This window comes from Perognathus longimembris, chromosome 14 (genome assembly GCF_023159225.1).
Source record: "Perognathus longimembris pacificus isolate PPM17 chromosome 14, ASM2315922v1, whole genome shotgun sequence".
Classification (NCBI taxonomy): domain Eukaryota; kingdom Metazoa; phylum Chordata; class Mammalia; order Rodentia; family Heteromyidae; genus Perognathus; species Perognathus longimembris.
The window spans coordinates 58,944,077-58,967,449 of record NC_063174.1 but is presented as its reverse complement, the minus strand read 5'-3'; the positions used below and the strand labels follow the sequence as shown (position 1 = coordinate 58,967,449).

The following is a 23,373-nucleotide window of genomic DNA, read 5'->3' as shown; positions in this document are numbered from 1 at the left end:
CAGGGGCGGGATTTCCTGTGCAAGCAGGAAGCCAGCTTCCACTAAGCTAAGGATGGTTTCTCCCAAGGTGGCATTTTCTGGGTCTCCCTAGGGCGTGGGAACACCGGCAGCTTCTCCAGCGAGACCGGCCTTGACAACCCCCCCTGCACCCCTTTTCTGGGAGCACCAAACTGAGGTGAGCGCAGGGGGCCCAGGCGGGACATTCATTCATGCAGTCAACACACGTTTATTGGGCATCGACTGTGTGCCAGTCCCTGGGAGGCCCCCGGGGGGCTCAGCGGTGACGCGCTCGCGGCCCCGGCCCCCAGGCGCTCGCGGCGCGGCCGCGTGGCTGGTCACGTCGGCAGACACTCACGATACAGTGTGGTCAGTACAGTGTTAGAGGTAGCACAGGTGAGCCGGCCGGCCGGGGTGGCGGGCGGGCCTCCTGGGGGAAGTGGTGCTGGGAGGAGTCTTTGGGGAGGGAGCGAGAGTGTGGGGCGCGGCCAGTGCCGAGAGGGGCGGAGGTGGAGGAGGGACTGTGGCGGCGGCGGCGGCCGGGAGTCAAGCAGGGCCCGACGGGAGGGCCACGGAGCTGGCGGGTGGCAGGGAGCACTGGGGGTGCGAAGCAGGAGCCCGTGGGCAGGGCGGCCGGAGGAGGGGCGGGTGAGGGCACACGTGGGGCGGCCGTGGGTAGCAGCAGAGGGGGGCACGGCCCTGGCCCAAGGGGTACCGTCCTACCTAGCCTCAGCAGGGAGGGGGTGGGGGGGGCGGGCTGCCAGCCCCGGGGCCGGAGGGTGCACAGCACGGGGTCCAGCGGCTTGAGGGTGGCCTGCTCCTGCAGCCCGAAGCGCTGCCCGGGCACCAGCCGGAACTCCAGCCTCTGCAGCAGCTTCGCCATCACCACCTTCACCTCCATCTGCGCAGGGTCAGGGGAGGGAGGGGGGAGAGAGGGAGGGAGGGGGAGGGAGGGAGGGAGGGAGGGAGGGAGGGAGGAAGGGAGGGAGGGAGGGAGGGAGGAAGGAGGGAGAGGGAGGGAGGAAGGGAGGGAGGGAAAGAGAAACAAAGAAAGAAGGAAGGAAGGGAGGGGAGAGAGGGCAGGAGGGAGGGAAGAAAAGAGAAACAAGGAAAGGAGGGAGAGAGGGAGGGAAGAAAAAAGAAACAGGGAAAGAAGGGAGGGAGGGAGGGAGGGAAGGAAGAAAAGAGAAAAAAGGAAAGAAAGAAGGAAGGATGGGAGAAAGGGAGGAAGGAAAGAAGGAAGGAAGGGAGGAAGGAAGGATGGGAGAAAGGAAGGGAGGGCGGGCGGGAGGGAGGGAGGGAAAGAGAAACAAGGAAAGAAGGAAGGAAGGGAGGGAGGGGAGAGAGGGAGGGAGGGAAGAAAAGAGAAACAAGGAAAGAAGGGAAGGAGGGAGGGAAGGAGGAAGGGAGGGAGGGAGGGACGGAAGAAAAGAGAAACAAGGAAAGAAGGGAGGGAGGGAAGAAAAGAGAAACAGGGAAAGAAGGGAGGGAGGGAGGGAGGAAAAGAGAAACAAGGAAAGAGGAAGGGAGGGAGGGAGGGAGGGGGAGGGAGGGAGGAAGGGAGGGAGAGGGGGGGAGGGAGGGAGGGAGGGAGGGAGAGGGGGAGGGAGAGGGGGAGGGAGGGAGGGGGGAGGGAGGGAGAGGGGGGAGGGAGGGAGGGAGGGAGGGGGAGGGAGGGAGGGAGGGAGGGAGGGAGGTGTGAGGCGGCAGCACACCATGGCTGGGTGTGCTCTGGGTTAACCTCCTGCTGTCCAGCTCAGCCTGGTCCCCACCCCCAGCCCCCAGCCCAGGGCTCCAGAGGGGCCCAGCACCAGCGCCCCCCCTGCAGCCCCTCGGGGCCAGGCCTCCGGCTCTGCACCTCCTACCTGGGCAAACTGCTGTCCAATGCAGGAGCGGTGGCCCAAGGAGAAGGGAAAGTAGGTGAAGCGGGGCCTGCGGGAAGAGAGGCCCCAGCCGGGTCAGGAGGGGGGACGTGCCCGTCCCGTGCGGGGGCACGGAGGCGCCCCAGCGGACTCCGTGGAGCTCGGGGTGTCCGTGCAGGCCTCCCCGAAGGGCCTGTGCTGTGTACGTGTGCCTGCCCGGCACAGAGCAGCTCCCCGTCACCCGCCACGAAGCCTCCTTCTGGGTGTGAACTCGCGTGTCGTCTCTGGAGCCCGGCTCGCACACCACTGCTTGGGGGCAGTGACGCACCGTCCCCACGCCCCATCCAGACCGGCCACCGTGGCCCCCACGTCCCCCGTGAGCCTCACGTCACACGGGGGCCCAGTAGCGGACTGACTGGGGCCCAAGTACCGGCGGTGAGTTCTGCCCGTCCACCTCCCCAGCACCCGGACGCCCCGAGGGCTCCGTGGATGCCGCCACCCAGCCCCGAGTCCCTGTGACGTCCTCCTCCCACTGGGCCCACTCGTGAGAGCTCGGGGAGGACTTACTTGGGTGCACCAGGGCCAAAGCGATCCGGGTTAAACGTCAGTGGGTCCTCGAAATAGGTTTCCATCCGCCCCATGACGTAGGTGCTGAACTGCCGGGCAAAGGAGCTGGTGTTTCCGGTTCCAAGGTGGCGCCTTGGTGCCACCCCCCCCCCATGACAGCCACCCGGTGGGGTGACTCGGAGAAGAGTGGCCCCACCCTCTACCCGCCCCCATGGGGAGGCCTTGGCATTCCACTAGCCCCCAGGGAAATGCCTAAGAGGAAGCAGGGAGCAACCAGTGACCAAGACCATCATCCTAGGCCTGTCACAACCCTGTGGGGAGCTACAATCATCCCTGCCTTACAGATGAGGAAACTGAGGCTCAGAAAGAGGCTCCATGGCTTGTCTGAAGTCATTGTCACTCAGCAAGCAAGTGGCCATACAGACTTCCACTTGGATCTGCCGCTACTAGGCTGCCTTCCTCTCGCTCCATCCTGAAGCCGCTGCGGCTCAGCTCCAGGCTGGCTTCAGCCACCAGGGCGGGGCCGCAGTCCTGACCACCCTCCCCGGCACCTGCAGTGTCGGCTGAGAGGGGCCGACGGCAGCCTTGGAGGCCCTGCGCCTGGCCCTGGAAGGGCAACGTGCACCCATCAGGGGGACTTCTGTACCCTGAGACAAAGAATCTCCCGCGCCTGCCCCACCGCGGCCTCTCGGTGCTGGGTCCAGGCGGCTGGCATGGCGGCCTGGAGCAGAGCTGGGAGAAGTGAGCAGGGGTGGTGGGAGGGGCCACTGTGGCCAAGTGCACCTGCCATGTGCCTGTGACTCCCGTCAGACCCGGGACGCACAGCCATCGTCTTACTGGTTCTCCTTAAGACCTGGGGACTCTCACCCCCACCTCACAAGGAAGCGTGAGGCAGGCCCCCAGGAACCTGGAGCTTTGGCGAGGAAGGCTGGGAGCCAGGAGCTCGGCTGGGCAAAGAGTCAGCCAAGGCCTTGCCCGGCCTGATGGAAGGGCAAGAGCTAAAGGCAGGGTGGCACCGGACAGGGGCAGGGAAGGAAGGAGCAGCAGCACAGACTTTGCTTTGGTGTGTGAGGAGGAGGCTGGAGAAGCCCCCCCTCCGTCCCCCCACACCCCCCATGGGGCCTGGGGAAGCTAAGCCGCTCAGCATTTGGGGCTGGATATACACTGTTGGCCACATGTGAACATAAAAATGGATCCTGTCACTGCCGAGTCACTAATCTCCCAACGTCACTGTATCTGAAGCAGGTCTTTAAAGACGTCATTAAAATTAAACTTAGGTCATTCGAGTAGCCCTGACCCTTCGTGACTGGTGTCCTCTTGATCGGAAGGGGCGATCAGGACACAGACACACACAGAACCATCACAGGAGGACCGGGAGCAGACGGAGAGAAGATGCATTCACAAGCCATGGAGAACCAAGCCTGCCCACACCTTGATCTTGGACGCCCAGCTTCCAGGACTGTGAGGAAATGCATTTCTGTTGCTGAAGACACTCGGGCACTCAGTCTACGGCTCTGGCTCCTCTTTAGGTCAGCCCTGATTAAGCCAACTGAGACCTCTACCTCATAGCCACACTCCAGCCTTCAACTCCAGCCCTTCCTTCCTTCCTTCCTTCCTTCCTTCCTTCCTTCCTTCCTTCCTTCCTTCCTTCCTTCCTTCCTTTTTCTTTTTTTATGTGCCAGTCCTGGGGCTGGGTGCTGGCCCTGAGATCCTTTCTGCTCAAGGCTCTACCACTTGAGCCACAGCTCAACTTTAGGCTTCTTTTTTGGGGGGGGGGAGGGGGGAAGGGCAGGAAGGAGTTTATTGGAGATAAGGTCTCATGGGCTTTCCTGCTGGACCTGGCTTTGAACTGAGATTCTCAGACCTCAGCCTCGTGAGTAGCTAGCATTACAGGTGTGAGCCACTGGTGCTCAGCTAAAAAGCCTAACATTGAAGGGAAGATGGAAACTCTGAAGTGCAGAGTTCCTTCTGACCGTGAGTCCAGAGGAGGGAAGGATTTCTTTTGGCTATTTGCTTATTTGTTTTGTAACAAGGTCTCACTATGTAAGCTCAGCTGGCCTGAAATTGGCTTGGTACCCAGGCTGGCCTTGAACTCATGATCCTTCTTTCTGGCCTCCTAAGTGACAAAATTATAGGTATGTACCATGACTATGTCCTGCCTGGAAGGATTTCTTAAACAAAACTATAAAAATATAAAAACAAGAACAAACAAACAAAAACTTGCCTGATGCCTGTGGCTCTTGCCTATAGTCCTAGCTATTCAGGAGGACGAGATCTCAGGATTGAGGTTTGAAGCCAGCCCAGGCAGACAAACCCAACAGACTCTTATCTCCAATGAATGAGCAGAAATCTGGGAGTGGAGCTGTGGCTGAAGTGGTAGAGCGCCAGCCTTGAGCAAAAAAGCTAAGCAAGAATGTGAGGTCCTGAACAACAGGTCCCAAGATATCAAAAAGACATCTGCACTTCCATGTTTATCGCTGCACAGTTCACAATAGCCAAAATATGGAAACAACCCAGATGCCCCTCCACAGATGAATGGATCCAAAAAATATGGTACCTATACACAATGCAATACGACATAGCGATTAGAAATGGTGAAATATTGGTATTCGCAGGGAAATGGCCAGAACTTGAACAAATAATGTTGAGCGAGACGAGCCTAGAACACAGAAAACAAAAGGGCATGATCTCCCTGATATATGACTGTTAAGGAGGGGGAAGGGGGAGACAGTAGAGACCAGGTCTGCGAAACAAAAAACTTCTTGTCAAATGGTATTTCCCACAGGTTTGGGTCAGCGACCCTAAATTATGTAACTAAAACCAAACAACTACTCAACATATAAAGGCCCAAAATAGACCTCTCAGTGGATCACAATAGCTCAAAAGCTATGTATGTACGTTCACATAAGACAAGGGTAAGCAAACTCTATTGTCGACATTACGTTTAAAGCCCTAGGCAAACTTTCTTGGGCGTGGCCACGTGGCTACTGTCTATGTTCTTGATACATTGTATATTGTATATATGTCTACCTGACCTAGGGAAGGGAAAGAAAAACAGGGTGTAAGATATCACAAGAAATGTACACACTGCCCTATTATGTAACTGTACCCCTTTTGCACAACACCTTGTCAAAAAATTTGTTTAATTAATAAATAAATTATTAAAAAAAAGAATGTGAAGTCCTGAGTTCAAGCCTAGTACCAACACAAAAACAAACAAAACAACAACCACTAAAACTGAAAACAAAAAAGGACACATTACTGAAGACAAGCCACAAATGTGGAAAGGACCTTCATAATACATTGATCAAACTAAGGATTGTTACCTGGCTCCTTTTTTTAAAGGTCAACCCCAACCAGGAGGCTGAGCTAGTGAGTGTCAGAAGAGGAAGTGAAGTGCGGGGACGTCCCGCACTGGGTATCACGACAGCACAAATGGAGACCGCCGTGAAATAGTGCTCCACACCTGTGTGGTTGGAGAAAAGGCCCCGCGGCTCCCCTGTGCCACTCATGGGCATCGAACCTCTGGGGGTCAGCTGGCGAACTTGAACAGGTCCACACCCAACATCCCCCCCCGGGGGGTGTTTGCCCCCGAAAGAGAGTTGCAGACTGTAGCAAGACTTGACACAGGTGTTCACAGCTGGGGTGGTGGGTGAGTGAACAAACACAGGGATGGATATGTGCACAGACACCGTGGAAAGAGGACGGTGACGGAGTGCTGACTGTGGGACCCACGGCGTGAGAGCGAGCTAAGACACATCTGGGTGAGACGTGAGTCCTGAGACGCTTTCCTCTCTCTAGCTGTGTGACCCCGGGACCGTGACGGACCCTCTCTGAACCTCGGTGTCCTCAGCTGTGAACGGCGCCCCCTGCTAGGATCGCCACATCGTCTTAGGTCAGTGTAAAGGGGGGACGAGCTCACAGGTCACAGGGTAAAGGAGGGGATGACCTCACCGGGTCACAGTGACACTCAAGGTTGGTGCCGGGTGACATCGGTTTCCCTGACCTCCGTGGTGAACCCTAAATGGCCCACCCTGGGGGCGAGCGGGGTCCCACGCACCAAGAGCGGGGTGTTTCCTGGGACTCTGACCCCATCGATCAAGGTCTCCTCCTCCAGCAGGCGAAAGGTGCCCCAGGCTGGCGGGTACAGCCTCAGCGATTCTTTCAGGACCTACGGAGGTCACACCGGAGACGACATGAGAAGTCAGGAGGCCCCACAAGCCCGTCCCCACGCACTCCCGCTCAGAGCTGAACGCGCTCCACCACCCAGCCCCAGCTCGGCACCCCGACTCGGACTGCAGCCTCACGCCTGACCCTTCGCGTGACCAGGCGAGCCACGGAGGCCCTGAGGAGAAGGCTCCTCCCACCATCACAGAGGACCGCAAGTCCTGAAGCGAGCTGTGCCCAGGCCCGGTGAAGCGGGGCCTCCCTGGGGCTTGTCCGAGGGGACAGGCCGGCTGGGCCCTGTGGTGGAAGTCGGGCCTCGCCCGGAAGCACAGCCGAGGCACCATCTCCTCCAGGTCCCACTTCCCCCCTCAGCTGCGTGCTGGCATCGCTCCCAGCCCCTTCCACTCGGGCACCGCGACAGAGGTGGCGCCGGCGCCCCGGGCTCTCGGATGCCACCAAAGGGCCCGGGAGTCACCCAGGTGTGCCCAGAAGCTTCTACGCACACACCTGAGACAGGTACTGCAGTCTCCCCAGGTCCTCGTAGTCCAGGTGCCTCTTGGAGCCGATGACCTCGTCCACCTCAGCCTGAAGCCTGTCCAGGAAGACAAAGACAAGTTCACCTCCCAAGAGACCTTCGCCCGCGTCGAACTTAAGAGGAGGGATGGAAGGGCTGGAGGTATGGCTCAAACGAGAGTGTTTGCCTAGCAAGCATAGGTCCTGAGTTCAAATCCCAGTGCTGTTATAATAATAACAGCAATGGAAGGAAGATTGAAGAGAGAGTGTGGGGCTTCCCACCTGCCATGCTGTCTGCTCCATTGGGAAGACCACAGCAGGACCAACTAGGAGACTGTGTTCCAGGGGGCTTCAGCCTCCACCCTTAGTGTCCAATGAGCGGAACTGGCTGTAGGCTCGGCGACAGCAGCCAACAGCTGGAAACAGCAGCCACAGTGGGCAAAGGAGGCTGGCTGAGAACTCTCAGACATGCACGGATAACACAACAGGCAGTGGAATTGGCCACTTCACACTCATTAGGATGATGACTAGGGGGGAAATACTAGCAAGTGTTCACTAGCTGGGAGTGGTGGCACTGGTGTGAAATCCTCTACGCAGGAGGCTGAGGCAGGAGGATCCCGATTAGAGACCAGCCTGAGCTACACAGCAAGACTCTGCCTCAAAGCAAAAAGAAAGAAAGGGCAAGACGGGAGAAGAAGAGGGAGGGAAAGGACAAGTGTGCTGAGTTTGCGGGGGGACTGGGGCTCTCGTTCTCACAGAGAATGGAACGTGGTGCACCTGTTACACAAAACAGTCCGGCGGCTCCTGAAGAAGTCAAAACTAGAATCTACCATATATATGATCCGGCCATCCCACACCTGGTGTAAACCCAAAGGAACCGAAAGTCCATCCATATTCACAGATTTGCAGGAAACGAAAGGTAGAAGCAAGTGAAGGGTCTCACTGCCTGGGGACCGATGGGTGGAGAAGCAAAAGTGCTCCATCCCTATAGTGGGTGAAACTTTAGGAAATGACGCTGAATGAAAGCAAGCCAGGCACGGAAGGAGAGTCACTGCCCGATGTCACTTCCATGAGGCACCTAGAAGAGGTAGCTCACCGGTAGGGGGTCGGGGGTTATTTAATGGGGACGGGGTTCAAGGTTCTGTAGATGGGTGGTGGTGATGGCTGTACAACACTGTAATCTACTGGTGTCCCTTAAGCTGTATGCTTAAAAATAATGACAATATCGCCAAGGTGCCAGTGGCTCCTGTCTTCAATCCTATTTACTCAGAGGGCTGAGATCGAAGGATCACAGTTTGAAGCCAGACTAGGCAGGAAATTTCGTCTGTAAGACTCTCGTCTCCAATTAATCACACACACACACAAAAAGATGGTACATGTACATTAGAGGGTTTCAGCCATAGAAGGGGGAGAAGGTAGTATCAGAACAAGAAATCAGAGAGAGAGGACACCTCTGTTAACCTCATACCTTGCCACGATCTCAGGCTGACGAGACAGCTCCATCACGGTGAATGCTAAGTGGTTGGCAGAAGTCTCGTGACCTGTAGGAAGCAGAGAGAGAGGCTGCTCACGTGGGACTGCGTAGGCTGCTGGCCACTGCCCCTGGGGGCTTCTGGCAACAGCTAGGACCCACATCTGCCCCAACAGCTGAGATATGAAGGACACCGTCTGTCTGCCTCCACACCCCGTGTCAGCCAGCGTGGCCCCAGCACGCCCACTTCCAGGCTTGAGAAGCCCTTCCTCCAGCCATCACCTGGGCCTCGCCAGCCTACAGGACAATTGCCCCCATTTTGCAGGAAGGAAAACTGGGCCTGTCCTTCCTGTGCTGCAGAACTCCTGTCCAGAGCCTTGGGCGGCCACCGAGACCCAACCAGGTGCCTCTCCTGTCCTGGGACTGGCAGGCGAGTGCCTGAGCAGAGGACAGCGGCCATGCTAGGAGGCTGGTTCAGCTATCTGGCAGGATCCGATCAGGGGGGTGGGGCCCAAACCACAGAGCAAGCCTGGAGGGGATCTCAGTGTCCCATGAATGTACTTGAGGAGCATAAGTGGCTTACAGAGGCCACCACTGCATGGCCATGATGGCTCACGGGAGAAGCAAGGCCACCTACGCCTGAGGTCTCATGCCGGGGAAGCTCAGGAGAGCCACAATGGGGACAGGTGCCGGCAAAGGCTGGCCTGGGCATGGACATCTCTGTACTATGCGCTGCAATACCAGCACAGCGCAACCCTTTGGGGCTTCAGGTTCCTCCCAGGCAAACAGCAGAAGGAATGAGACCCACCCTGCTGTTCTTGGTCCCCTAGAGCATTTGGACCCAGGGTGAGCTACCAGGCTTATCGGTTGTTACTGGGAGGTTGGGCACTTTACCTCACTTTACAGAGGGGGTGACCGAGCCCCAGCCTATCCTGAAGCTATAACCCAGACCTGAGCCCTGGTGGCAGAAAAGACAGTAGGTCCAGTCAGGCACTGGTGTCTCACACCTAGAATCCTAGCTACTCAGGAGGTTTAGATCTGAGGATCTCAGCTCAAAACCAGTCTGGGCAGAAAGTCCATGAAACGTTTGTCTCTAATTAACCACCCAAAAGCTGGAAGTGGAGCTGTGACTCAAGTGGTAGAGTGCCAGCCTTGAGAAAAAAAAAAAAAAAGATGAGCAAAAATACAAAATCCCGGGCCTGGGAATGTGGCTTAGCGGTAGAGCGCTTGCCTGGTATGCACGAAGCCCTGGGTTCGATTCCTCAACACCACATACACAGAAAAGGCCAGAAGTGGCGCTGTGGCTCAAGTGGCAGAGTGCTAGCCTTGAGCACAAAGAAGCCAAGGACAGTGCTGGGGCTCTGAGTCCAAGGCCCAGGACTGGCAAAAAGAAAATGCGTATTCTTGCTCTGAGCAGGGACAATGCCCTACAGCGTGGCTGGGCATATTTCTATATGGGCTTCTCTCTACCTGAATGGCCCTCCACTATAGACACACGACTAAGGCCCCACCAACAGGCGTCTGTTGTCTACCCTGACCACTGAACTGTGCGTGGCCCCTGGTCTCACACACCTTTGCCTCCCAATATTCCCTCATCCGTTCATTCATCATCTCCGGTCTGTGTGGTTGGCGCACAATGCAGTTCAATCATGGAGCAGGCATCTCAGGTGGTGGGGAAGAGCCCCTCCCTTTACCATAGACAACAGACTGCCTCAAGCTTCAGTACTTCAAAGCGGAGAAGACGTGGGCCCTGTGAGCAGCGTATCCCTCCCTGGGGCCTGGTGTTACTGGGCAATGGAGAAGGGCTTCCCTGAGGAAGGGGCAGCTGCGGGCTCACTGGAGGATGAGGAGGAGTTTTCTAGGTGTCCAGTGACACCCAGGAAATAACTGACAAGCACATGAATGGAGTTGCTCAGCGAAACTTTTGGTGCCAATCCAGTGAGGGCCTCCCCACAAATTCTAAAGGAGGGGGGGACTTGGTTTCAAGGGCCAAGGTCTCCTGGGCATAACAATGGCTTCACAAACCCCCACCATGGCCAGCCCTATCATCAGGTTGGAAGGAGTGGGAGGGAAAGGAGCTTTAGTTCCCCTGGGTTGTCACCCCTGTTTCAGGGGGTACCTGGGCCCTGGTCCGTCTCTCTGCTCGGACAGCCCCAGAGCTCTTAGTCGGGGTTTGAACGGCCCACAACTCCCACCATGTCCTGCCGTGCCATGCCCTGGCACAGCGGGGAAGGTACACACCCGCGATGAAGAAGGTGACAAAGTTGTCCAACAGAACTTCGTCATCCTGGGCCCCCTCCTCAGCTGAAAGGCAAGCAGAAGACCCTCAGGGCCAGGAGAGTCCGGGCCTGCGGTTCCCCACCGCTCATCAACTTCTCCCCTCCGGAGCCAGACATAGGCAGGTCTAGGATGCCCAGTGAGGGATTGTGGAGCAGACACACAATCCACCTGTCGGCCTGTCCTGGCCCTTCGGGGTCCTACGCGCCCCTGAGCCTGCCCCTCGCTAAGCTCCTCCCCCACCCCACCCCCACCCCCGACCCCCAGCCAAGGCCCACCTCCCCACAGCCCGGACCGCTCCACGCCCCCACGCCTGGCCTCAGCCCAGTCATGGCCCCGCCCCCTGCGCGCGGCCCCGCCCCCTGCGCGCGGCCCCGCCCCCTGCGCGCGGCCCCCCCGCTCGCGTAGCCCCGCCCCCTCCGCAGCCCCGCCCCCCGGGGCGCCTGGCACCTTTGAGGATCTGCGTGAGCACGTCGGCGGGCACGTTCTCCCCGCGCTTCAGGGCCTCCCGGCGCCGCTGCACCCAGTCCTTGCCCACCTGGCGCAGAAGGCGGACGCTCTCCCGGATCTCGCGCAGCTGCTTCCTCTTGCCTGGCATGAACTGAAGGAGAGCTCAGCTCCAGGTACCCCTGAATTCACGCCCTACCCCACCCCGCTACATCCGGGCTAGCAGGGGAGGCCCCAAAGCCGTGAGAAAGTTCTGGAAAGGCTAAAGCAGTCGGGGAGACCAGATCCAGGCGATGATGGCCAACTGAGTCTTGAGATCCGCTTCACCTCCTACCACAGCCTTAGAAGTGGTGGGAAGGGCTGGGAATGTGGCTTGGCCTAGCATGCACGAAGCCCTGGGTTCGATTCTCAGCACCACATACACTGAAAAAGCCGGAAGTGGCGCTGTGGCTCAAGTGGCAGAGTGCTGGCCTTGAGCAAAAGAAGCTCAGGGACAGTGCTCAGGCCCTGAGTTCAAGCCCCAGGACTGGCAAAAAAAAAAAAGAAAAATAGGGAGGGAGGGAGGGAAGTCCACCCTTCCATATAGCCCTGGGGAGGTGGGGTGCCTCTGAAGGAGGGGAGCAGGTGGCTGGCGCTGGAGCAGCGCATGGGACGTGGTGAGTGATCACCACGGGGTGGGAGGTGGGGGGTAGTACCTTCGCCAGAGTGTTGCGGGATGCACTGATACCCTCCAGCATCACCTTCACCGCTTGGGACAGGGGCTTCTGGGCACCCAGCAGCATGCTGGTCTCCATCCCAAAAGCTGCCTGGGGAGAGAGAGGGGCAAGGTCCCATCTGGGGCGGAAGGTCCTGCGGAGTCTGGCACCTTCTGGGCCAAGCATTCCGGTATCCACGGTGGCCCAGGCCCCAGCCTCCACTCCTCCGACTATCCAGCCCTCTGGGGAGTCCACAGCAGCTACTCAGTAAATACCCTCAGGACTCACTGCTGAAAGGCAACCTTCCTGGGACCCCCACGGAGCCTTTCACCTCACAGTGCACCCCTGAAGTCCTGGCCTACTCAGGGCCCCACAGAGGCATTCAGGATTAGCAGCTCTGTGCTGACTCTGTTCGTGCCCCCACGGGGTGGCGGAGGGGCTTTGGGCTGGGAGTCAGGCAAGCCTGAGCTCAGATCCTGCCTTGGCCACTGACCAGGCCAGGCCAGTCTCTGCACTTCTCAGGGCCTGTTTCTAGAGAATGTGTAGTAGCTCCAGTCTCATGCTAGGTTTCTTTGAATATTCAAGGAGACAAACGTATGTGAAAAATGGGGGTCAGAGGGCTGGGGATATGGCCTAGTGGCAAGAGTGCTTGTCTCATAAACATGAAGCCCTGGGTTCAATTCCCCAGCACCACATATATAGAAAACAGCCAGAAGTGGTGCTGTGGCTCAAGTGGCAGAGTGCTAGCCTTGAGCAAAAAAAAGAAGCCAGGGACAGTGCTCAGGCCCTGAGTCCAAGGCCCAAGACTGAGGGCAAAAAAAAAAAAAAAAAAATGAGGGTCGGGTGTCGTGGTGCTCAGCAGGCAGGGCTAGGAGGGTCATAGTCTGAGGCCTTACCTGACAAAAAGAAAAACAAAAGGGGGCAGGGAAGGGCTGGGAATGTGGCTTAGGGGTAGAGTGCTTGCCTATCATGCATGAAGCCCTGGGTTCCATTCCTCAGCACCACATCCACAGAAAAAGTTGGAAGTGGCGCTGTGGCTCAAGTGGCAGAGTGCTAGCCTTGAGCTAAAGGAAGCCAGGCACAGTGCCCAGGCCCTGAGTCCAAGGCCCAGGACTGGCAAAGAAAAAGGGGGTGGGACAAAGATGTGTCTCAAGTGTTACAATGCCTGCCTATTAAGCAAAAGGTCCTACATTCAAACTCCAGTACTCCAATAAGCAAAGATGGAAGGAGGGAAGGAGAGAACAAAATAAGGAAAGAATAGAGAGAACAGACCCAGCTGGAATCTGGAGGAGCAGGAGGAAGGGGGAGCATGGGGGGGGAGGACCTTGGGCAGCCCTGCGCCCACCCCCTCCCCGCCAGGGCGGCACATCACCTTGGCTAGGATGTCCATGGTGGCGCAGGTCAGCATGTCCTGCATGGACACTGGGGTCTGCCCGTCCGCCTTTGCTTCCAGAATCTCCACCAGCTGCTCGGCCTTCTCATTGAATGTCTCCATCAAGCTCACCAAGGAGCTGGGAACAGCAGGGGTGTCAGCCGCCGTGGAAACCAGCCTCGCCCAGGCTGCAGAGACACCCCCCTCCCCGCCCCCCGCTTCCCCAAGGCCCCAGCTTGCAGTCACTGAACGATGCCCCAGGATTTCACCACTCCCTGCCCTCAGGGTAGACATTGCCCGTTTGCCATTGCTTCGTGGCTCTTCTGTCTGCCAGGGTCCCCTGGGCTCTGACCCGAAAGGAACAGAGCAGCCTTGAACCTCTGGGCCCTCCTTGAGTTAATGCACAACCTCGCTGCTCCCTTCCTTTCCTCTGCTCACACTGCCCACCCCGCTTACCTCCCTGCCTAGGCCGCCATACTGGAGCAGTCACGGCACCTAAGTCTCTGTGGAAATGGTTCCTCAGATACCACCTGCCGCTCAGAGCTCCTGGCCCATAGAGCCTCCTACCCTGGACAGCTCAGCTCCCTGGCATAGAGCTTAGAAAGATGTATATAACCGGGGCTGGGAGCGCGGCTCAAGTGGTAGAGAACCTGTCTAGCAGTCACCAAGGGGAAACACACACACACAAGAATGCACTCCAAACTCAAAAAAAAAAAAAAAAAACGCCCAAAATAAACAAAAATAAAACCAGCAGCCAGAGGAAGGAGGAAGGGAGGTTGTCACTTTGTCCATTATGTATGTCTGAGTTTTAGTAATGGATGGCGCTGCTTTTATAATGTAAAGATCTCTTTTAATATTGATCCAGATATCCTTTATCCTGTTATTCTCTTTGTGTGTGTATGGGTGTGTGTGTGGGGAGGGGGGTGCGCGCGCACTGGTACTAGGGACCGAACTCAGGACCCAGGTACTGTTCTAGAACTCTTTCACTCAAGGCTGGCACTCTGCTTGATCCACGGCTCTACTTCTCGCTTTTAAGTTACTTGGAATAGAGTCTTGGGGACTTTCCTGCCCCGGCCAGCTTTGCGCCGAGCTCCTCGGCTCTCCGCCTCCTGGAGAGCTAGGCTCGCAGGTGTGCCGTTCTACCTTGTGGCCTCTCCCGTTAGCTGGGGGGAGCTCCTTGGAGGGTGCCCTGCTGCCCTCAGGCCCCTCTTCTGCAGCGCCAGTACACGTGTGCACCCGCGCGTGCGCGCGCGCACACACACACACACACCCCACCGAACGGCCAGCGCCCATCCCACCTGCCGCCCCACCTACCTGCGGCTGAAGGCCAGGTCCATGACTCTCCGCTGCTTGTGCCAGCGCTCGTAGTTGCACTCAGACACCAAGCCCTGGCCAAAGAGTCTGCGGGAGACACATGCTTGGTGGCCTCGGCTCACCTCAGAAGGCCACCCCTGCCGGACTGTCCACCCAGCGTGGTGCGTGGGGAACGGATGCCCCGTGTGCCACCGTGGAAAGTACGTGGTGGTATAGATGCATTGGAAAATGTACATGTTTATGTCTAGTTGAAAATAAGAAGCAGGGCGACTGTGTGCTCCAACCGTAGCCTAGCCCCTTTCTCCCACCCCTCCCCCACCCCCAGGGGAAGAAGAGGAAAATGCAAAGGACACGTAGAGGGCCACTGTGCAGGGGGCGCTGCCAGGTACCCAGCTCGCAGCCGAGGCCTCCCGGCCACCTGCCTTACCTCTCGCCAAACACGGTCTGGATGGCGCGGTACATCTTGGAATCCTTGTTGTACTTGGTTGACATCAGGAACTTCTAAACAGCCCCCAAGAAACGCAACCTGAGCAGGGCACTCGGGAGGGGCTCCAGAGCACCCTCGTGAACCACACCCCAGCACCAGGCACGGGGCTGAGCCCATGAGATTGCACGGATGGTATCGTGGGACCTTGGGCCATCTGACCAGGAAGCCTGTCTTCGATTGGGGGGTGGGGATGAGAAAAATGGGGCCCAGAGAGGCTAAGTGATTTCCCTGCAGCCAGGCAACAGGAGGAGAGTCCAAGGGTGCTAGGACCCCACACTACAGCACTTCTGACACAGCAGGAGCAACACTGCTCTGAAGCCACAGTGGGAAGGGGACAGGCCCACGCGGGGGGGTGGGGGGCGTAGGACCCATCCTCGCGTATATAAGGACACTTCCTGGAGGACCAACTTGCCTCCCCAAGAGCTGGGCAGTAGCCCTAGCCAACAGCCCTGATTCCTAGTGGCCGGGTGACAGCCCCACTGGGGCCCAGAGCTGCTGGCTTGAACTGGGATCTGGGCTCGGCATCCCTACCCCATCACCCGCTCCCTCTGCCACTCCTCTGTCCTCAGTGTCCCCATCTGGCAAGGTGGGATGAGGGGGAAGTATTGAGAATGTGCCTCGCTCAGCCAGGGCCTTTCACGTCCCCCACCTGCACCTGTGCTGCAGTGATGGACATCTTTCTAAGTAACCCAAGGTCACACTCATGGTGGATAAAGGATTTGAATCGGAAACGTTGCTGCCTGAGGCTGGGCCAGAAGGCTGGGAGCCGGGCTGAGGGAAGGTCCGGTCCTAAGCACATTCTGGTAGCAGTTAATGGTGTATGGTGGGCAGGAGGGAGGCAGAGACCACCCGTCCAGGTCAGAGACCACCCTGGACATGAACTCTGCCTGTGGGAGGTAGAAGGTGGAGGCAGGTGGTGATTTCTTATGTAAATCAATCTCTCTCACTGTCTCTATATATCTGTCTTTGTCTCTCTGTCTCTCTCTGTCTCTCTCTCTCTCTCTCTGTCTCTCTCTCTCATTCTGTCTCCATCTGTAATCCCAGCAACTGGGAAAGTGGACATCAGAAGAATGTGGCCAGCTGGGCCAAACTCACAACCGAAATGGAAACAGCTAAGACTACCCTCGCCACTGCCCACATCAAACAGCAGGCTCCGGAGACCCTTAGTGGTTGGTGGCTAGAGAGGAAAATGCTATCCCCTCTGGATCCATGGGAGGCCATCTGATTGCAATTGGCTCATCTGACTGCAATTGGCTCTGGAACATTCCTCTACAGACCCAGTGTCATCCTCACCACCACCCCCCCCCCACCTCCCCCCCCCCCCCGCAACCTGGGGAAAGGAGGAACCACACCATGGAAACCATGTTACCTCTTACCTTGACTGACTCAGGGCTTGTGACAATGACCGAGGTTTTGTGGAAGACGTTGACCCGCACAACAGGTCCATACTTCTTAGCCCTGGAGACCAAAGTGACCCAGAGGAGACTGTCAACGCCCTGAGGTATGGATAATGATGTCCATGCCTGGGCACTGGGTCCCGCACAGGAGGAGGACTGAACAGCCCGTGCTCAGCATGGCACTTTGATGGTGCCTAGGAGGCTGACTTGTTGGTGAATCCCATCTCCCACTGGGCCTCAGTTCCCACATCAGTGAAACATCTTCCCTTTGATTGCCCCCAAAAGGTTTTCCTGGGAACTAAACAATACCAGATCTTTAGAGGTACTTTGAAAAGTGTAAAGTACCACTCCAAACAATGAGTGTTATCTGAGCACTGGGCAAGTTCTGATCTTAGGTCCTTCCATTGGGAAATGGCAGAACTTGGCTTCCAAACCAGCCTCATCTGCCTCTCCACTCCAGAATGGAAGTGCTAGGTCTCGGAGTGGCCTAGGGGGGTAGGGGAGGCTACGAGTTTGTGGGCTGACTTGGGTAGGGTGAGCTTCCCCCTAGAGGACTAGAAGTCAGTGTAACAAATGACAAGTCAGAACCCACCAATCCAAAAACACATCTTGGAGCACGCGGCCACAAACCTCGTCCTTTTTCCAAAAGTAGGGGAGATGTCCTAGAAGGAAACTAGAAGAAATGGGAAACATTAGGCTCAACAGCCATCATAGCTGTTTCAGAAACACACACACACACACACACACACACACACACACACACACACACACCCGCAGGACTATTTGAGGTCAGCATTTCTAGGCCCATGTTACCACCTGTTACAGATGGAGGCACATGAGGTGTGAGACAAGGGTTCAATGTCACAGGCAGCACAACAGAGAGTGTAAACCCTGGTCCCAGCTCCAAAGGTGTCTTTGGAGAGCAGATGGTTTTACCCATCTGTCCCTCTGGCTAGAGGTCCAGGGCTAGGGAGGGGCCTTTGTGATGTTGACTCTGACAGTCACAGAATGCCAGCCCCCTGCCTGAGCTTCACCCCACCTGGCAGGTCACAGGTAGGACACAGGCCAGAGAGAAGCAGCCACTTGCCCACAACTGCACAGCTGGCAGGAGTTATCCCAAAGTCTCCAGCAGGGCATGGTTTATACATCTGCACTGCAATCTGTAGGTCATAAGCCAGCCTATTCAGTGTCACCTTGCTGTCTATTTCAAGGTGTCCGTGACTTCCTCTCCCTCCTAGGGCTTTATCCCCACCCCGCTCAGTGCAGCATCCCAAATCGGCCATAGTGAAATCGCAGTTGGATTTTTCTGGATCATGGAACGCACTCTTCCAGGGAGAGATGGAGAACAAATAAAAAATAATGACGATGCCAGAGAACGACAAGAGGAAATAGAACGGCGCGCTGGGGCGGGGGCGGGGCTGGTGGCTGCACCTGGGCAGGGACCGCCCCTCTGGGGACGTGGTCTGTGGCCTGAGGCCTGCCAAGGCGCAAGGGATTTGGCCACACTAAGGTCAGCAGGAAGCGCGTGGCAGGAAGTGGGAGTGAGATGGGCGACTCCGCCTGCTGGTTCACTCATGAGTCCCGCCGCCCCCTCCCAGCCTCGGTTTCCGCACCCATGATGTAGGGTTGCAACGCCCCCTCCTTGATGGACCCAGAAGGCTTTCCTGGGAATTCAATAATGCCCTCTCTTTGGAGGTGCTTTGAAAGTGTAAAGTCCACCCCAACTATTTACCTTGTTAACCCAAACTGCTACCTGGGCACTTCTTCCCACGTCACAGGTGAGGAGACAGAGCACTCCTGATGGCCGGGCTAAGGCCTCGTCACCTGAGCTAGGTGTGTGCTGGCACTGTACCAAGGCCCGTGCGGCAGGGCCAGAGTCTTTCAAGGGAAAGTAGTGCAGAGAGGTCACTGAGCATCGTGTAGCATCGCGCTGCAGACGACTCCACACTTTCTGCTTTGACCTCCGCGAAGCAGCAGCTGCTGGAGAAGTTGGAGCAGACAGAGGGGGGATCTGACTGGGGTTAAACTGGATGTTCCTGCAGCTGTGCTGAGAGCAACAGGGCGAACCCCGTGACCAGAGGGGGCGCTGTGAGTGCTGATAGAGGCGAGGATGAGAAGTCACGTCCTGAATGTCCTTGAGGATGGGGCAGCGTGGCGATGAGAGGCAGCTGAAGAACGGGGGCAGCTGCCATGAACTCAGATGAGACCGCCGGGGGTGCGGGCAGCCAGAGAAGAAGACTGAGGGCTGGGCCATCCCGGGAAGGCTGCCCAGGAGGAAAAGAGAGGGGAAGAAAGAGACAGAATAGCTAACAGTCAAAGGGCCACTAGGTGACATGGGGACCAAGAGCTGACATCAGGTTGAACAACGAGGTCATCCACAGCAGGTAGGATGAGGAAGCCCAACAGGTGAGGCTCAAGGGAGTGGGAAGGGGCACCCGGAAGCCCAAAGGCAGGACCTGTGTGGGGGACGGAGGCTTGCTGTTGGGTGCAGGAGTTGGGGGTGGGGTACAAGAGGCGGAGAGCTCAGTTTCTCAAAGCTGGGAACACATGGCATGTTATCTAAAAGTGGGAATGATACAGAAAAGGAAAACTGGGGGGGTGGGGGGTTCAGGACAGCATCTCTGAGCAGAGGGGGTGGGCTGGCCCTGGCCAGGACACCAGTGTCCAGCCACAGAGCGGCAGAAGGATGTGGGCCGCGGGGCAGAGGTGGGCAGCTGTGGGCCGGAGGCCGGAAGTTCTCTCCGAGTGAGGGCTCCATTTGCTCAGGGAAGTAGGAGGCAAGAATAAAAGCTGAGCATGAGGATGGAGGGGGAGGCTCTGGGATTGGGGAGAAAGCAAGAAAGCTCAGCGAGAGGAGGCGGGCAAACGCATGGGGGCAGGAAGTGTAGGGTAGCTGGGAGAGCCAAGGCCACTTCAGGTGAATGCCTCCAACTTAAGCATCTCTCCTTGGCAATAGGTGAATCCTGGATGCCATGTTAAATCAGCTGTGTCTTCAGAATCATTTCCTATTCTGTCACTCCCCAAACTATGTATGGGGTGTGTGTGAATGAGTCTGGACCCTCCCTCCCCACTCAGACCTGTCTGACCCCGGAGCCTCTACTCTAACTGCTGGGGTCCACCTTGAAAAGAACGAGTACCAGTGTGAAAAGGTGGAGAGTGGGGTGGGGTCTTCACTCCAGGCAAGAAAGAGCATGAGGGCGGGGCACACCTGTAATCCTAGCTACTCTGGAGGCTGAGGTCTAAGGATGGTGGTTCAAAGCCAGACTGGGCAGGAAAGTCTGTGAGACTCTCATCTCCAATAAATACTACTGAGGAAAAGCCAGAAGTAGCACCGTGGCTCAAGTGGTAGAATGCTAGCCTTGAGAAAAAGAATCTCAGGGACAGCACTAAGGCCCTGAATTCAAGCCCCAGAACTGGCACAAAAAAAGAAAGAAAAGGAAAAATGTAAAGGAAGGAAGGAAGGGAGGGAGGGAGGGAAGGAGGAAGGAAAGAAAGTAGGGAAGGAAGGAAGGAGGGAGGGAGGGAGGGAAGGGAGCTAGGACCAGTTCCTTCTGGTTCCTGCAGGAGGCGCTAGAGAGACCACCATGTAAGACTGGGGATCTGTACCCTGGGACTGTAGCGCACTGCCCTCCCCACCATGGACAGAAGCCCTCTTGTGAGGTTCCTGTATGTAGCTTGGGTATGGTGGGTAGTAGATGGGTTGGCACTTGCCAGCCACTGAGACTGGCCAGGTGGAAATCCAAGCATTTCCTATGTGCAGAGAAAGCCTTGGCCAGTGACTCAAACCAGGGCAACGGGAAGCTTCCCCGATGAGGCTGCCAGAGGGATAAAGAGAACCTACATAATAACTGCAGGGGGTGGGCCACCCTCTAGGGTGAAGGGTTTCATGGAGGACCTTGTGCCAAAGGGATGAGGTGGTGATTACTCAACTGGACACGCAAATCTAGTGAATGAACCACCCACCGTGGCTGGGACCCACCCTGATCCGATGGAACAGCCCCACCCACCAGCAATTGAGAGTGCGAGGAGAACTAGACAAAGAAAAAAAAATCTCAAATGAAAAGCCAGGAGAGAAAGATCTTTCATCAAGTTTACATCTGCACACTGCCAGGAGCAGAAAGCCTAGCAAAGAAGTCTAGAGATGCTGAGGATGGAGAAGTAAAGCAACAAGTGTTTGTGTGGGATTGCAAAGTGGGGCCTAACATTGCAGCTGTTACGTGAATCGGTGCAGTAGGGTAGTGTGAGAAGAGCCCAGAGAAGGGGAACTCAGGGAGGGCATCGTGGAGGAAAGGGACTCCTGCAAAGTGAGGATGGAGAGTGCAGCTGCAGGCGGAGAGCTCCTTGCCCACATTCTGGGAAAGCGCTGGAACTTGAAGGGACAAATGCTTGGATAGTTGACCACAACCAAGTCTGAATCCAAAATCCTTTTATATGCATTGTTCAGTTCACCTCCTTAGACTAAAGAGCCCAACTCTGAGTATAATCAGCCTCCGCCCTCTCCTCCACCCTCCCACACACCAGTAGGACACACATATCTTTGAGATGGAGAATACAGCCACAAAAAGGGAAGGAATTAAGACACACGCTGCCACATGGGTTACTCTTGCAAACAGGATGCCAGGGGAAAGGCAGATGCAAAAGCCACACATTGTATGGCTGTTTGTATGAAATGCCCAATGTAGGCAGATCTATGGAGACACAATGCAGATTAGCGCTGGGGTGCAGGGATCAGGGATGGTGGCTAAATGGGTAGAGGGTTTCTGAGGTGATACAATTCTGGGGTTGTGTTTTTTTTTTAAAAAATCACTGAATTGTGCCTTTGAAATGGTATGTTTATGGTATGCAAGTTATATCTCGATTTTTTAAAAACGATACAGAAAGACTTGGTTTTACTTCTGCCTTCTCCAAAATCAGACCCCACTACGTCTGTAATGCTCGAAGCTCCTGAGTTTATGAGAAGGCCCAGCAATGCTAAGTCTCATCAAAATAAACGCAAAATTCATTCACTTGCAAGCCATCAATGACTGGCTTAGTGAGAGAGGTAGTGTGCCTGACAGAGCGTGAACATCTCTATGTATTAAGTGTCTACTGTGCACTGGTGGGTGCGGCCTTGTGAGGTGCCAGGGGTACAGCACTGAGGGAGACAGACGCAGGGCCCATGGGAGAGACAGACACTTAACAAGGGGTCGCACAGATCATTCCCAGATTATCATTATGTGGTGACACAGAATCACATGATCACTTAAGGGTTTATGAAACAAATAGGTAATATATTCATGGGTTGAGCAACTCCATGAGGAGTTGGCACTGAAGCCAAGCTTGAAAGGCAGGGGAAGACCTATCTAGGCCAAGTGGAAAGCAGAGGTATTAAGCAAAGGAATGAGGGGATCAGGAAGACCTCCCCAAGGTTGGAGAGGGTACAGGGAGAGCAGACAGCCCATGGGAAGAACAGTTGACTCCCTGTGTCGCCAGCCACAGAGATCCCACCAAGCAGGAATTTGGGCGTCTGTGCTGAAGATGGGTGCCTTCTAGAACGTTCATGTACTGAGAGTTTAAAAAGTGTGTCTAATACCATTGTTTATTCATTCATTCAACCAATATTTATTGAGCAACTGCAACATGCCAAGTTCCGGAGATACACAAACAAACACACAACATCGCTGCCCTCTGGGGGCTCACATTCTAAAGGGGGAGACAGACAGTCAACAGGTGAATAGACAGTCAACAGGTGGAAAGAGGGTGACTTCAGGCATGATGGCCCCACAAGGAGTTTGGGGTAGGTTGGCTTTGGAGAGGGTTGGTTGGAGAAAGCCTATTTGACATGGACACAGGAAGAAGCCCCCTCTGTGCCCAGGCTTAAGAAAGAGGAATAGAGGCACCGGTTGACTGTTGCCTGGGGCAACAGGAAGAGAGCTGGGTATGGGTACCGATGGGGCTCTGAGAACTCGGTGGGGGGCTTGCTGGTCATGTGTGGACTGTGTGGAACTGTTTTGTTTTTGTTTGTTTTAATTCTAAGGTAAGGGAGGGGGTCTTCGGAGCAGAGCAATGACATTTCTACACTAAGCTTCAGAAAGGTTGGCTTCTGTGAGGTGCTGGTAAATTGGGTGGGGGCCAAGGACAGGATGGGGCTGCTGAGAGGACAAATGGGGTACCCCGGGACAGAAACACAAGGGAGGATGGCTGAGTGCGTTCAGTACTTTGACCCTCGGCAAGTTCCACCGTGAAGAGCACCCGCTTTGGCAATCTGGCTGACCTGGAGGACGGTCGTCAGGCTGATCTAGCCTTACCAACCGGGTGACCTTGGGTAGGTGACTTCGCCGCCGCGCGCGCCTCAGTCTCCTCGTCTGAACGATGGGGTAACAATAGCGCCTACCTGCCCGGGGCTGCGGCTGCCATCGCGCCGGTGGGGCCCGGCCTGGCGCGGTGGGCGCCCGGCCGCCGCGGCGGCGGTGAGTAATTCGTTACTAAGAATAGTTAGCGCCCCTCTCCTGGCCTCGGTCCCCCGGCGGAGGCGAGGCTGGACGCCCCCACCCCCCCGCGCCCCAGCCCGACGCGGGCTCGCACGCGCTCTCCCCGCCCCCCCCCCCGGCCGAGCGCCCCATCCAGGCCCCCGCCCCCACCCCCCGCTCACCTGGGCCGCGGCGGCCCGGGGATGTGCTCATAGCGGCTGCGAGCGCGATGCACGAAGGTGCAGCAGAGGCCGAAGGCGAGCAGGACGGCGCTACCGAGCAGCAGCAGCCCGGGGCTCATGGCTCCGGGTCAGGCCCGGCCGGGGTCGCCGCCGGGTGCCGAGGGGGCGGGAGGCCG

The 23,373-nt window shown here is 56.7% G+C and overlaps 1 protein-coding gene across 1 annotated transcript; it reads right to left on the bottom strand.

The window, feature by feature from the left end:
• Positions 1–367: 367 nt before the first annotated feature.
• On the bottom strand, positions 368–23,373 carry LOC125363049 (cholesterol 24-hydroxylase). The gene is made up of 15 exons (XM_048362025.1): positions 23,198–23,373; positions 17,159–17,239; positions 16,546–16,627; positions 15,110–15,183; positions 14,683–14,769; positions 13,369–13,507; positions 11,997–12,107; positions 11,305–11,455; positions 10,819–10,881; positions 8,575–8,647; positions 7,101–7,185; positions 6,487–6,597; positions 2,427–2,515; positions 1,863–1,929; positions 368–898 (listed from the first exon to the last, which is right to left on the bottom strand). The coding sequence occupies exons 1-15, from the start codon at positions 23,314–23,316 to the stop codon at positions 368–370; spliced, it is 1,863 nt and encodes a 620-aa protein (XP_048217982.1). The 5' UTR covers positions 23,317–23,373.

Bases quoted from the DNA above. Each gene is read 5' to 3' on its own strand.
- LOC125363049 (XM_048362025.1), bottom strand. From the start codon at position 23,316: ATGAGCCCCGGGCTGCTGCTGCTCGGTAGCGCCGTCCTGCTCGCCTTC. The intron at 14,770-15,109 runs GTAAGGCAGGTG...TGTCTCCCGCAG, and splicing joins CAGACCGTGTTTGGCGAGAG to ACTCTTTGGCCAGGGCTTGG. The intron at 1,930-2,426 runs GTAAGTCCTCCC...CTCTTCCCGCAG, and splicing joins TTTGGCCCTGGTGCACCCAA to GCCCCGCTTCACCTACTTTC.